Here is a 14006-nt window from a genome sequence, read left to right as displayed (position 1 = left end):
ATAAATATAAGAATCAAGTAACAGAAGGCAACGTAGAATATTAAAACAGAAGATTAATAATGGCTGAAGGAGGAAGCAGAGAGAGGAAGCAGGGAGACCTGAAATAGAGACACTCAGAGGTAGGGGTTAAAGGTCAGGTCAAACAGAATGCAGGTATGAATGTCAGATCAGAGCAGCCAATACACACAGGAGATCTCAATACATATACAACTTACCACTTTAGTTTAAACAGCAACCCAAAAACAAAACTAACAAAGTAGATACAAAACAAAATAAAAACTTTATCTTGATAACATTACAAGCCAAATGAAATTACTGCATGTCCCCCGCACAATGTAAACCCTATTAAAAACCATGGCATTTGAAAAGTAGCCATTGAACAAAAAAAGTCATTATTTACATTAACTTCATGGGATGTTTAAAATCCATAAAATGTATACTCCACAGTTGGAGCGGAATGGCTACATTTCAAATTCAGGGAATAAAATGTCCAATAAAATATCCAAAATACTGATTGATAACTTGAAGAGAATGTCGCCAAATAAATTGATTTAATTAAAATGGCCCATTCAGCCTGCATCAACCAGTACACCACTATCATCAGCTCTACTGCTACGTTTAAACAGAAGAGAAACCAACTGAAACATGTTGTAGCCATGCAAAGAGGGTAAGCAACAGTGAGAGCCTCAGGTTCTTCGCTGCTCTTCTCTATATAGGTACCACACCAATGCAGAAATCAGTCTATATTCTCCTCCAAGAAGCCCACTGTTGTTTACGAGTGCTCAGACACACACAGTCTCTCTCTCTCTCTCAGAAGCACACAGTGGACAGCGGGCAGGCATGCAAGAGTGAAAGGAAAGCGTGGCGGGCGGTACACAGGCAGGCAGCGACAGGCCACAGCAGACCGACAGCGGGGTCGGCCGGGCCAGGCCATGTCCAGACGATGGGTACCTGTGGTTCTGAACTGGGCGGTCCGGATTGTAGGGGTTCGGGTTCGAGCGTTGGGGCCGGGGCCAGGGGCTGAGCTAGATCAGGGGTGGGCATCCTAAGCCTGTCAGCCTCGGGGCCGGGGCCTGGGTTGGGTTTGCTCTGGGGAGCAGCGATAGGGCCAAGGCTTAAACCATGGCTCAAACCCGCTACACCATTTACAGTGTTGTTGACAGCAGTGGGCGCTGCCTCTGTCTCAGCCAGTAACACAGGCTGCTCAGGCTGCTGGGGGAGGATAGGCATGGTGGCCGGAACAGCCTCTGCTTTCTCATTCTGTGAAGTGGTTCAGAAACGTTTAATACACGGTGCTACTGCACGAGGGAGATACACCCTCACTAATGTTAACGTTACAGCGTAACACAGCCTGCTCTGTACCTCCTCCACCGACCAACTCAGTAACTCACCATCCTCGGACCAAATTCAACTGATGGCTTTAGATGATCAATCTGCCACGTAAGAATTCGTAACAGGACAAAGTTTCTGTTGTTAATGTAGTCTGATTGGACTTTAATTCTAGATTACAGTACAATGTTTTCCTTTTCTTTTTTTCTCTTTTACACATCAGAAGACAAACTTTTCGTGGATATCATAACGGCCGAATTGACCCAGATAAATACATTAACAGCAATACGTGGTTAACACTGACATTTCCAACATGCACATAATACTTTCTGGTGTCACGGTATCAGTCCGAATCACAAGTAAAACAACTAGGAAGAGCACATAGGTGGGTACCGATACAGACACTTGACAGACACAAAACTTCGTCTCCTCAGTGAGAACATCGACATCAACAAAAACAGTCACACTAACACAGGTTGTGAATACTGATTATAACAGTCACACTAACGCAGGTCGTGAATACTGATTATAACAGTCACACTAACGCAGGTCGTGAATACTGAATATAACAGTCACACTAACGCGGGTCGTGAATACTGATTATAACAGTCACACTAACTTGGGTCGTGAATACTGATTATAACAGTCACACTAACTTGGGTAGTGAATACTGATTATAACAGTCACACTAACTTGGGTCGTGAATACTGATTATAACAGTCACACTAACTTGGGTCGTGAATACTGATTATAACAGTCACACTAACTTGGGTCGTGAATACTGATTGTAACAGTCACACTAACGCGGGTCGTGAATACTGATTGTAACAGTCACACTAACGCAGGTCGTGAATACTGATTATAACAGTCACACTAACGCGGGTCGTGAATACTGATTATAACAGTCACACTAACGCGGGTCGTGAATACTGATTATAACAGTCACACTAACGCAGGTAATGAATACTGATTATAACAGTCACACTAACGCGGGTCGTGAATACTGATTATAACAGTCACACTAACGCGGGTCGTGAATACTGATTATAACAGTCACACTAACGCGGGTCATGAATACTGATTATAACAGTCACACTAACGCGGGTCGTGAATACTGATTATAACAGTCACACTAACACGGGTCGTGAATACTGATTATAACAGTCACACTAACGCGGGTCGTGAATACTGATTATAACAGTCACACTAACACTGGTCGTGAATACTGATTATAACAGTCACACTAACACAGGTCGTGAATACTGATTATAACAGTCACACTAACGTGGGTCGTGAATACTGATTATAACAGTCACACTAACGCGGGTCGTGAATACTGATTATAACAGTCACACTAACGCGGGTCGTGAATACTGATTATAACAGTCACACTAACGTGGGTCGTGAATACTGATTATAACAGTCACACTAACGCGGGTCGTAAATACTGATTATAACAGTCACACTAACGCAGGTCGTGAATACTGATTATAACAGTCACACTAACGCAAGTCGTGAATACTGATTATAACAGTCACACTAACACAGGTCGTGAATACTGATTATAACAGTCACACTAACACAGGTCGTGAATACTGATTATAACAGTCAAGCTTATTCTTGCTTTTTTATCTTTTTTTCTTCAAGAATAAAAAAACACAAACAACGATAGTGAATAAATACTTAAGTGGATACAAATTTTCTTTCCATCTTTTTAGTTTTTCTTTGTTTTGTGTTAGTAGATAATACTGTTTTAAAACACTGCTTCAATAGCGGCGCCAGAACACCCTCCTCACGCACACCACGGATTCGAGACAACAGGGCAGATGCACGGCTCTCATAAATGGTACCTGCTGGGCCACTGGTGCCTTGAACCCGGCTGGGTCGATCCGGTTCAGGGGGTCGGGCTGCACTGTGTGCTGGTACCCGCCGTACCTCAGGGGCTCCTGGATGACTGGTGGGTCCTCTCGGACGGGCTCCGAGGAGCGGGTGATGGCGGGCTCAGTGGGCAGGCCCACCTCGTCGTTCAGCGTCTCGTCTAGTTCCTGGTCGGTGTAGGCCCCGCCCTCTGTGTCCGTGTCCTCGTAGTCGGAGGTGTGGCGGCTGTCCGTGCTGTACATGGAGTACTCACTGCCCGGAGCCGACAGGTACGACAGACGGTCATCATGCAGATCCAGGTCATCATCTGGAGCACCGTCCGCCTGGGGAGACACGATAGGAGGAGAGCAGGGGAGAGACGGAGGGAGAGGGACAGGGGGAAGGGAGATAAAGAGCAGAAGCAGCAACATTACAGTGAGGAGAGACAGAGAAATGAATGGCAAAGAAAAACGTATTCATGCACAAAATACATTGTATATTAAAATTGTCTGACATTAATTTTGAATACAACATTTTCATTCAAATGAAATGTATTGGTAAGTGTTTGATGATATTAGTCTCGGCGCTGAGTGTCCTACCTTTCCCTCTGAAACCCACACCAGCTGGTTCTGCTGCTGTTGAATGGTCTCCTTCAGGGCACCGTACCACCCGTCATTCATATTATTCATGTTAATGGTGGCTTGGGAAGGATAGAGACAAGAGAAGGAGCAGAGACAAAGCACCACTCAAATGAACACAGACAACCGATAACACAATTCTCATAATCACTGTGAAAAGCTGCTCTCACAACCTCATGAAAAACCATGCTGATTAACACATCAGAGCCCGATAGCAATGGAACGTTGAAAACACCATGCAGAGAGAATGGTCCCTTATCGTGCCGTTGGAGCATGTGTCGATACTGATAGGATCAAAAGAAAGGAAGCGCTGATCTAGGTTTATGTTCATGAAAGATCTTCTGTGTATAAAGTGACGCGGGAGGGCAAAAAAAGCGGCGCACTTAGCTGTTCTACGAGTGGTCTGTGGCAGGCGTTGCGAGTGCAACGTTAACGATGGTTTGGGGGAAACAGCTCGGAGATTTAACGATGCTCCTACGAAAGTTCTGACGATCAACTTAACCTTAAGATGCTTTTGGGAAACCGGGCCCTGAACTAGTAAGTAATTGATATGTCTATCATTGATTGAGATATTGATGACTCATTATTATTCTACAAGAGGGGGAAATTATTTCTAGTATGACTGCTTGTATCATCACAAAGTTGTTGTGGTGTGTAATCACCGGCTGCTGCGGTGTGTAAGCATTATATTACCACTGTTGTAACTATGAGCTGTCATGAGTCCAACAACACTCAATGTCTATAGCGCTGCCTGGCAGGTGTCAATCTGTTTGACCTTAAACAAATACCACAGGTGACACTTCTCTGTTGTTCTCTCTCTCACTCTAGGCTTGTTCTAAAAATACCAGGTAGTGCTTCATCTACAGACCAATGTGGAATAAGGGAGTAACTCAACATGGATGGGAAAGGAGAGGCTGGCTGTGCTCTCTGCTCTCCTGGGGTCTCTCTCTTTATTGCCAGCAGACGGTAAAAAAATGAAGAGACGCCTCCCATTTCATACGGGGCAGGGCCGTGCAGGGAATGGGAAATGACGGCTGGGGTCCTGTGGGAGGTTAGCTCGGAGCCCTGAGCAGCCCTGCCTGCGTGAGGAGGAGGGGACACAGAGAACAGCACCTCGCTAAGACACTGACTGTACTGTGCCACCGGCTGATAGTCCGCATCAGAGGCACAACTTTCACTGGGGACATGTCCGTCCGCCCCCCCCCCCCCACATTTTTATCATTGGAATGCAATACAAAACGAGGCAACGGTGTGCTTTAGGACCATGCGGACACCTCCGAGCGGTCGGGTAGGCTGTTTGGAGTGTTTATCCGACTGGATTAAAACCAAAGTTGCACCCCTGGTCCACACTACAGTACAGCACGCAGCCCTAGCCTCTCTCACTCCTGACAACTCCATCTCCCTCTGAGATACATTTTTTCCCCTACCTCCCACTCATCATTTCTCTCTTCCCCTCCCTCCCATAGAAACTCACTGGTGAAGAGGTGGTGGTTGTTCTTCCTTAGTTTGAGGGCTCTCTCGTAGAGTTTCCTGGCTGACTTCCTGGACTCAGGGCACAGCCTGGTTCTCATGGTCTTGACGCCCTGCTTGCTGTCCGGGTTGAGGAACACCACGATGGGGTACCACTGGGCGTAGTTCAGACGGTCCACAGCGTTGGGGGTGATGTCCAGCACAGCATGCCGGTCCTAAGGACACCCCCCATAAATAAATAATTCATATTTGATCTAAATATTAACACTAAAAGGTTTGCTCAGACTGCTGTTTTAGACTATATTGTTCATATATTGGTCAAATAAACATTTTCATAATTCCATGAACACCAGAGAGCAGTAGTGAGCCATGGATGAGTCTACCTATGGATGTGTGTGTACTATATGCGCTTTAAGAGAAGATCTGTCTGTGAGTGCGTGTGTGTGAGTGTGTGCGTGTGTGTGTGTGTGTGCGTGCGTGCGTGCGTGTGCATGCATATCCGTGTATTAAGTAGTCTCACTCACCCGGTCAATGATCTGTTTAATGGTGTGGAGGCGAATGATCCCGGAGCTGCGCTGGTCTTTTCCTGCGTCTTTGGGCTCACTCTCTGCAGAGGGGGAGAAGGGACATTGTTACGGTGTCATATTACTGCAGAGCTCACTATACATCTCAGCTCATTACCTTCACCCTAATGCATGCAATATGCCTTAAGCACATTTCAAAACATAAAATAGGAGGTAGTGTCATTATGAATGTGCGCGTGCAACTACAGACATTACAGTATAGTATAATCCGTAATGCAGGAAATGTGTTACATGTGTGAAAAGCATTGAAGTGGGATAATGCACATTCAAGAAGATAGGGAATAATTTCAAATAGACTCATGAATCAAATTTAAAATGGATATAAAAGTCAGGGGAGTTAAGCAGGAATGTTCTTAAAAGGTTAATTATTTAAACATGGCTAGCCTGGCCTTATCTGTCTATCTGCCACCAGAAGGTAATGACCCTTTGAGAGGCCAGCTGACCTGGGTGCAGTTTCACTACTCAGATCTCAACACTATTATCACAGGATCTGGCCAGAAATGGCCTCTTATCTTTCACCACTCAACCCTACAAAAGCAGCATTCTAAATTGCAGTGTGCTAACATCACTAGCCCTTACAATTTCAGTCATAAACACACCAATGTCATAAGGCATCGTCTCCAATCAAATGTAAAAGTTGACATTTTAAGTACAGATTATGGTGTAATCCACACACAGACATTAGGGGCTTGGGAATTAATAATGAAGACTAGTACGGTCATGTATTATCTATAGGATATTGACTGTGCCATGGGTACATGCTCTATAACTAGCTATATTCAGTCATTCCACAACCTCCCGACAGGCTGAATCAGGCCATACATGACCAACTACAGAAAACACATCTACGGTACAGAGGGTAGGCTACCACCTAACTAACTAGCATGAATTAGCACTGATACAAACAAGTTGATGCACTTCATGACATACTTTCCACTCCTTCATGTTGCTGTGTTTCTGAAAAGAAAATACAAGGTTTACAGAGATATAGGTTACGCAAAATACGTCCAGGGCTGGAATCACTTTACATGTGGATTTTGGAGTAGTGCACTTAGGAAAATTGAAATTCAATACTGTTGAGGGTATTAGAATGAACACTACATGCTAAAGATGCTAGCTATTCCCTCAAATGGACCTGGAGTAGGCTGATGAGGGCACCCTCTAGTCTCTAACCCAGAGCTGCTCTAAGTACTGTGTTACTCCAGCTGTGTGTGTGTGTGTGTGTGTGTGTGTGTGTGTGTGTGTGTGTGTGTGTGTGTGTGTGTGTGACATAGCTGAGACAGACAGTGAGATGGCTACTAATGGCTAGCTAAAGGCTACTCACTGGCCAGCTCAAACAGGTCAGGCTCCTCCCTTGCCAGCTTCTCTCTTGCCACGTCTGCAATGGACCCAAAGATCACCACAGGCCTCAGGAACCCAGCTGGATAACAGAAGACACAAAACACCATATTTGACAGTATCAACACCTCTCAAGGCCGAATTTGTAGGCAACAAACACATGGCTGCATTCCAATTTCCACACTTTTAGAATGAAGCAATGTACTGGGAAAGCATTCTCAGTGGTACGCTAGTTTAGGTATTGTGATGTATCCATGGACCCTGGTCTGGAGATCACCTACCCTCTCTCAGCACCACCCTCTCATAGGCAGGGAACTTGGTCTGGACTGGCTGGGCAGACAGGTCCTCTCTGCTCTTCCTCAGGTTCCTCTTGGAGGTCCGCAGACCACGGAACCTCCAGAAGTCAGCCCTGTCGCCCCCTGGCGTTTTGGGGAGGGTATACTGCACACTGGACAACTGCTCTGCCCTGTGGGAGGGGGAACCGAGTGGTGTCAGGCAACGGGCAATGGATTCAATGATTGGATTTCAATGGAAACTGCCAACATGGCCTCAGTTTATTTTTGATTCATGCAGTTATCCAATGTCTCATTTTCAGCCCTGTTATTCTATACAACTTACCTCTATTCTTATTTATTTATTTTCTCCCCAATTTCGTGGTATCCAATAGCTAGTTACAGTCTTGTCCCATCGCTGCAACTCCCGTACGGACTCGGGAGAGGCGAAGGTCGAGAGTCATGCGTCCTCCGAAACACGACCCCCGCCAAGCAGCACTGCTTCTTGACACACTGCCCACTTAACCGGAAGCCAGCCGCACCAATGTGTCGGAGGAAACACCGTACACCTGGCGACCGTGTCAGCGTACACTGCGCCCGGCCCGCCACAGGTGTCGCTAGAGCGCGATGGGACAAGTACATGGACTCAAACCAGGATCTCTAGCAGCACAGCTAGTACTGCGATGCAGTGCCTTAGACCACTGCACCACTCGGGAGGCCACCTCTATTCTATTCTGAAATACTTCTATACCTTAATAGAACCTAGAATTCAGTAAACATTTGACTGAAGAGGACACAGGTATGGCCAGGGACACAAAGTGGCTGAGTAGCCCCGGTGCACCGCGTATAATGGTTACGTTGATGTATGCATGTGACAAATATTGGTGTCATGCTGGTATGTTGGGAGCACTGTGAGGTTCCCCTGTCTGCCCCATGGTGTGGAATCTCTATCTCTCTCTAAACATAGCCAGGGGCTGTAGATCAGGGAAGGGCTAGACACCAAGAGGGACTCTGTCAGCCTGCTGTTTCATTATGAATAGATAGTCTCCTACCCTCACAGGACTCATAGTGCAAATGCCTTCTCACTAGAACAGTTGTCACCCGTGTAATTGAGACTAGGGGTGATGTTAATGTGTCCTACTTTACACAGCTCAGTTCATCATCTTATGTTAGTGTTGTTGTTTACCATCTCTACACCGACAGCAAGGCTGCTGGTGTCTTATTTGACTAATGCCGTCGACCCCCTCCCCCCTCTAGCTACCTTACCCTCTCCTCTCCACAGAGTAGGCTCTGCTGAACTCGACTGTAACTCTACTCTAACTGTTCTTGTTGGGGATGATGCCTCTCTGCTGTATTCTACCTGTTCTTGTTGGGGATGATGCCTCTCTGCTGTATTCTACCTGTTCTTGTTGGGGATGATGTCTCTCTGCTGTATTCTACCTGTTCTTGTTGGGGATGATGCATCTCTCCTGTATTCTACCTGTTCTAGTTGGGGATGATGCCTCTCTCCTGTATTCTACCTGTTCTAGTTGGGGATGATGCCTCTCTCCTGTATTCTACCTGTTCTTGTTGGGGATGATGCCTCTCTCCTGTATTCTACCTGTTCTAGTTGGGGATGATGCCTCTCTCCTGTATTCTACCTGTTCTAGTTGGGGATGATGCCTCTCTCCTGTATTCTACCTGTTCTTGTTGGGGATGATGCCTCTCTCCTGTATTCTACCTGTTCTAGTTGGGGATGATGCCTCTCTCCTGTATTCTACCTGTTCTTGTTGGGGATGATGTCTCTCTCCTGTATTCTACCTGTTCTTGTTGGGGATGATGCCTCTCTCCTGTATTCTACCTGTTTTTGTTGGGGATGATGCCTCTCTGCTGTATTCTACCTGTTCTAGTTGGGGATGATGCCTCTCTCCTGTATTCTACCTGTTCTAGTTGGGGATGATGCCTCTCTCCTGTATTCTACCTGTTCTTGTTGGGGATGATGTCTCTCTCCTGTATTCTACCTGTTCTTGTTGGGGATGATGCCTCTCTCCTGTATTCTACCTGTTTTTGTTGGGGATGATGCCTCTCTCCTGTATTCTACCTGTTCTTGTTGGGGATGATGCCTCTCTCCTGTATTCTACCTGTTCTTGTTGGGGATGATGCCTCTCTCCTGTATTCTACCTGTTCTTGTTGGGGATGATGCCTCTCTGCTGTATTCTACCTGTTCTTGTTGGGGATGATGCCTCTCTCCTGTATTCTACCTGTTCTTGTTGGGGATGATGCCTCTCTCCTGTATTCTACCTGTTCTTGTTGGGGATGATGCCTCTCTCCTGTATTCTACCTGTTCTTGTTGGGGATGATGCCTCTCTCCGCTGTATTCTACCTGTTCTTGTTGGGGATGATGCCTCTCTCCTGTATTCTACCTGTTCTAGTTGGGGATTATGCCTCTCTGCTGTATTCTACCTGTTCTTGTTGGGGATGATGCATCTCTCCTGTATTCTACCTGTTCTAGTTGGGGATGATGTCTCTCTCCTGTATTCTACCTGTTCTTGTTGGGGATGATGCATCTCTCCTGTATTCTACCTGTTCTAGTTGGGGATGATGCCTCTCTCCTGTATTCTACCTGTTCTTGTTGGGGATGATGCCTCTCTCCTGTATTCTACCTGTTCTAGTTGGGGATGATGCCTCTCTCCTGTATTCTACCTGTTCTTGTTGGGGATGATGCCTCTCTCCTGTATTCTACCTGTTCTAGTTGGGGATGATGTCTCTCTCCTGTATTCTACCTGTTCTTGTTGGGGATGATGCCTCTCTCCTGTATTCTACCTGTTTTTGTTGGGGATGATGCCTCTCTCCTGTATTCTACCTGTTCTTGTTGGGGATGATGCCTCTCTGCTGTATTCTACCTGTTCTTGTTGGGGATGATGCATCTCTCCTGTATTCTACCTGTTCTAGTTGGGGATGATGTCTCTCTCCTGTATTCTACCTGTTCTTGTTGGGGATGATGCATCTCTCCTGTATTCTACCTGTTCTAGTTGGGGATGATGTCTCTCTCCTGTATTCTACCTGTTCTTGTTGGGGATGATGTCTCTCTCCTGTATTCTACCTGTTCTTGTTGGGGATGATGCCTCTCTCCTGTATTCTACCTGTTCTAGTTGGGGATGATGCCTCTCTCCTGTATTCTACCTGTTCTTGTTGGGGATGATGTCTCTCTCCTGTATTCTACCTGTTCTTGTTGGGGATGATGCCTCTCTCCTGTATTCTACCTGTTCTAGTTGGGGATGATGCCTCTCTCCTGTATTCTACCTGTTCTTGTTGGGGATGATGCATCTCTCCTGTATTCTACCTGTTCTTGTTGGGGATGATGCCTCTCTCCTGTATTCTACCTGTTCTAGTTGGGGATGATGTCTCTCTCCTGTATTCTACCTGTTCTTGTTGGGGATGATGCCTCTCTCCTGTATTCTACCTGTTCTAGTTGGGGATGATGCCTATCTCCTGTATTCTACCTGTTCTTGTTGGGGATGATGCCTCTCTCCTGTATTCTACCTGTTCTAGTTGGGGATGATGCCTCTCTCCTGTATTCTACCTGTTCTAGTTGGGGATGATGCCTCTCTCCTGTATTCTACCTGTTCTTGTTGGGGATGATGCCTCTCTCCTGTATTCTACCTGTTCTTGTTGGGGATGATGCATCTCTCCTGTATTCTACCTATTCTAGTTGGGGATGATGCATCTCTCCTGTATTCTACCTGGTCTTGTTGGGGATGATGCCTCTCTGCTGTATTCTACCTGTTCTTGTTGGGGATGATGCCTCTCTCCTGTATTCTACCTGTTCTTGTTGCGGATGATGCCTCTCTGCTGTATTCTACCTGTTCTTGTTGGGGATGATGCCTCTCTCCTGTATTCTACCTGTTCTAGTTGGGGATGATGCCTCTCTCCTGTATCCTACCTGTTCTTGTTGGGGATGATGCCTCTCTCCTGTATTCTACCTGTTCTTGTTGGGGATGATGTCTCTCTCCTGTATTCTACCTGTTCTTGTTGGGGATGATGCCTCTCTCCTGTATTCTACCTGTTCTAGTTGGGGATGATGCCTCTCTCCTGTATTCTACCTGTTCTTGTTGGGGATGATGCCTCTCTCCTGTATTCTACCTGTTCTTGTTGGGGATGATGCCTCTCTCCTGTATTCTACCTGTTCTTGTTGGGGATGATGCCTCTCTCCTGTATTCTACCTGTTCTTGTTGGGGATGATGTCTCTCTCCTGTATTCTACCTGTTCTTGTTGGGGATGATGCCTCTCTCCTGTATTCTACCTGTTCTAGTTGGGGATGATGCCTCTCTCCTGTATTCTACCTGTTCTTGTTGGGGATGATGCCTCTCTCCTGTATTCTACCTGTTCTTGTTGGGGATGATGTCTCTCTCCTGTATTCTACCTGTTCTTGTTGGGGATGATGCATCTCTCCTGTATTCTACCTGTTCTTGTTGGGGATGATGTCTCTCTCCTGTATTCTACCTGTTCTTGTTGGGGATGATGCCTCTCTCCTGTATTCTACCTGTTCTTGTTGGGGATGATGCCTCTCTGCTGTATTCTACCTGTACTTGTTGGGGATGATGCCTCTCTCCTGTATTCTACCTGTTCTTGTTGGGGATGATGCCTCTCTCCTGTATTCTACCTGTTCTTGTTGGGGATGATGCCTCTCTCCTGTATTCTACCTGTTCTTGTTGGGGATGATGCCTCTCTGCTGTATTCTACCTGTTCTTGTTGGGGATGATGCCTCTCTGCTGTATTCTACCTGTTCTTGTTGGGGATGATGCCTCTCTCCTGTATTCTACCTGTTCTTGTTGGGGATGATGCCTCTCTGCTGTATTCTACCTGTTCTTGTTGGGGATGATGCCTCTCTCCTGTATTCTACCTGTTCTTGTTGGGGATGATGCCTCTCTCCTGTATTCTACCTGTTCTTGTTGGGGATGATGCATCTCTCCTGTATTCTACCTGTTCTAGTTGGGGATGATGCCTCTCTCCTGTATTCTACCTGTTCTTGTTGGGGATGATGTCTCTCTCCTGTATTCTACCTGTTCTTGTTGGGGATGATGCCTCTCTCCTGTATTCTACCTGTTCTTGTTGGGGATGATGCCTCTCTCCTGTATTCTACCTGTTCTTGTTGGGGATGATGCCTCTCTCCTGTATTCTACCTGTTCTTGTTGGGGATGATGCATCTCTCCTGTATTCTACCTGTTCTAGTTGGGGATGATGCCTCTCTCCTGTATTCTACCTGTTCTTGTTGGGGATGATGCCTCTCTCCTGTATTCTACCTGTTCTAGTTGGGGATGATGCCTCTCTCCTGTATTCTACCTGTTCTAGTTGGGGATGATGCATCTCTCCTGTATTCTACCTGTTCTTGTTGGGGATGATGTCTCTCTCCTGTATTCTACCTGGTCTTGTTGGGGATGATGCCTCTCTCCTGTATTCTACCTGTTCTTGTTGGGGATGATGCCTCTCTCCTGTATTCTACCTGTTCTTGTTGGGGATGATGCCTCTCTCCTGTATTCTACCTGTTCTTGTTGGGGATGATGCATCTCTCCTGTATTCTACCTGTTCTTGTTGGGGATGATGCCTCTCTCCTGTATTCTACCTGTTCTTGTTGGGGATGATGCATCTCTCCTGTATTCTATCTGTTCTTGTTGGGGATGATGCCTCTCTCCTGTATTCTACCTGTTCTTGTTGGGGATGATGCCTCTCTGCTGTATTCTACCTGTTCTAGTTGGGGATGATGCCTCTCTCCTGTATTCTACCTGTTCTTGTTGGGGATGATGCCTCTCTCCTGTATTCTACCTGTTCTTGTTGGGGATGATGCCTCTCTCCTGTATTCTACCTGTTCTTGTTGGGGATGATGCCTCTCTCCTGTATTCTACCTGTTCTTGTTGGGGATGATGCCTCTCTCCGCTGTATTCTACCTGTTCTTGTTGGGGATGATGCCTCTCTCCTGTATTCTACCTGTTCTAGTTGGGGATGATGCCTCTCTGCTGTATTCTACCTGTTCTTGTTGGGGATGATGCCTCTCTCCTGTATTCTACCTGTTCTTGTTGGGGATGATGCCTCTCTCCTGTATTCTACCTGTTCTTGTTGGGGATGATGCATCTCTCCTGTATTCTACCTGTTCTAGTTGGGGATGATGCCTCTCTCCTGTATTCTACCTGTTCTTGTTGGGGATGATGTCTCTCTCCTGTATTCTACCTGTTCTTGTTGGGGATGATGCCTCTCTCCTGTATTCTACCTGTTCTAGTTGGGGATGATGCCTCTCTGCTGTATTCTACCTGTTCTTGTTGGGGATGATGCCTCTCTCCTGTATTCTACCTGTTCTTGTTGGGGATGATGCCTCTCTCCTGTATTCTACCTGTTCTTGTTGGGGATGATGCATCTCTCCTGTATTCTACCTGTTCTAGTTGGGGATGATGCCTCTCTCCTGTATTCTACCTGTTCTTGTTGGGGATGATGTCTCTCTCCTGTATTCTACCTGTTCTTGTTGGGGATGATGCCTCTCTCCTGTA

General features: G+C 46.3%; 1 protein-coding gene across 13 annotated transcripts in view; it reads right to left on the bottom strand.

The window, feature by feature from the left end:
* The window catches only part of LOC106562151 (tight junction protein 1), a 155328-nt gene that overhangs the window by 25553 nt on the left and 115769 nt on the right, over positions 1-14006 (bottom strand). For 7 of the 13 annotated variants that reach the window (XM_045689084.2, XM_082957759.1, XM_082957760.1 and 4 more), the window contains 8 exons: positions 7498-7682; positions 7203-7298; positions 6809-6835; positions 5819-5901; positions 5299-5509; positions 3786-3886; positions 3180-3530; positions 952-1260 (listed from right to left, as the gene is read on the bottom strand). In XM_045689084.2, the coding sequence (XP_045545040.1) occupies positions 952-1260; positions 3180-3530; positions 3786-3886; positions 5299-5509; positions 5819-5901; positions 6809-6835; positions 7203-7298; positions 7498-7682 (1363 nt within the window). The remainder of the gene's footprint in view (positions 1-951; positions 1261-3179; positions 3531-3785; positions 3887-5298; positions 5510-5818; positions 5902-6808; positions 6836-7202; positions 7299-7497; positions 7683-14006) is intronic. The other 6 variants (XM_045689087.2, XM_045689088.2, XM_045689092.2 and 3 more) reach the window with 3 other exon arrangements.

The sequence above is a fragment of the Salmo salar genome, chromosome 11 (genome assembly GCF_965601325.2).
Source record: "Salmo salar chromosome 11, fSalSal1, whole genome shotgun sequence".
Lineage (NCBI taxonomy): Eukaryota > Metazoa > Chordata > Actinopteri > Salmoniformes > Salmonidae > Salmo > Salmo salar.
This window is presented reverse-complemented; position numbering and strand designations above follow the sequence as displayed.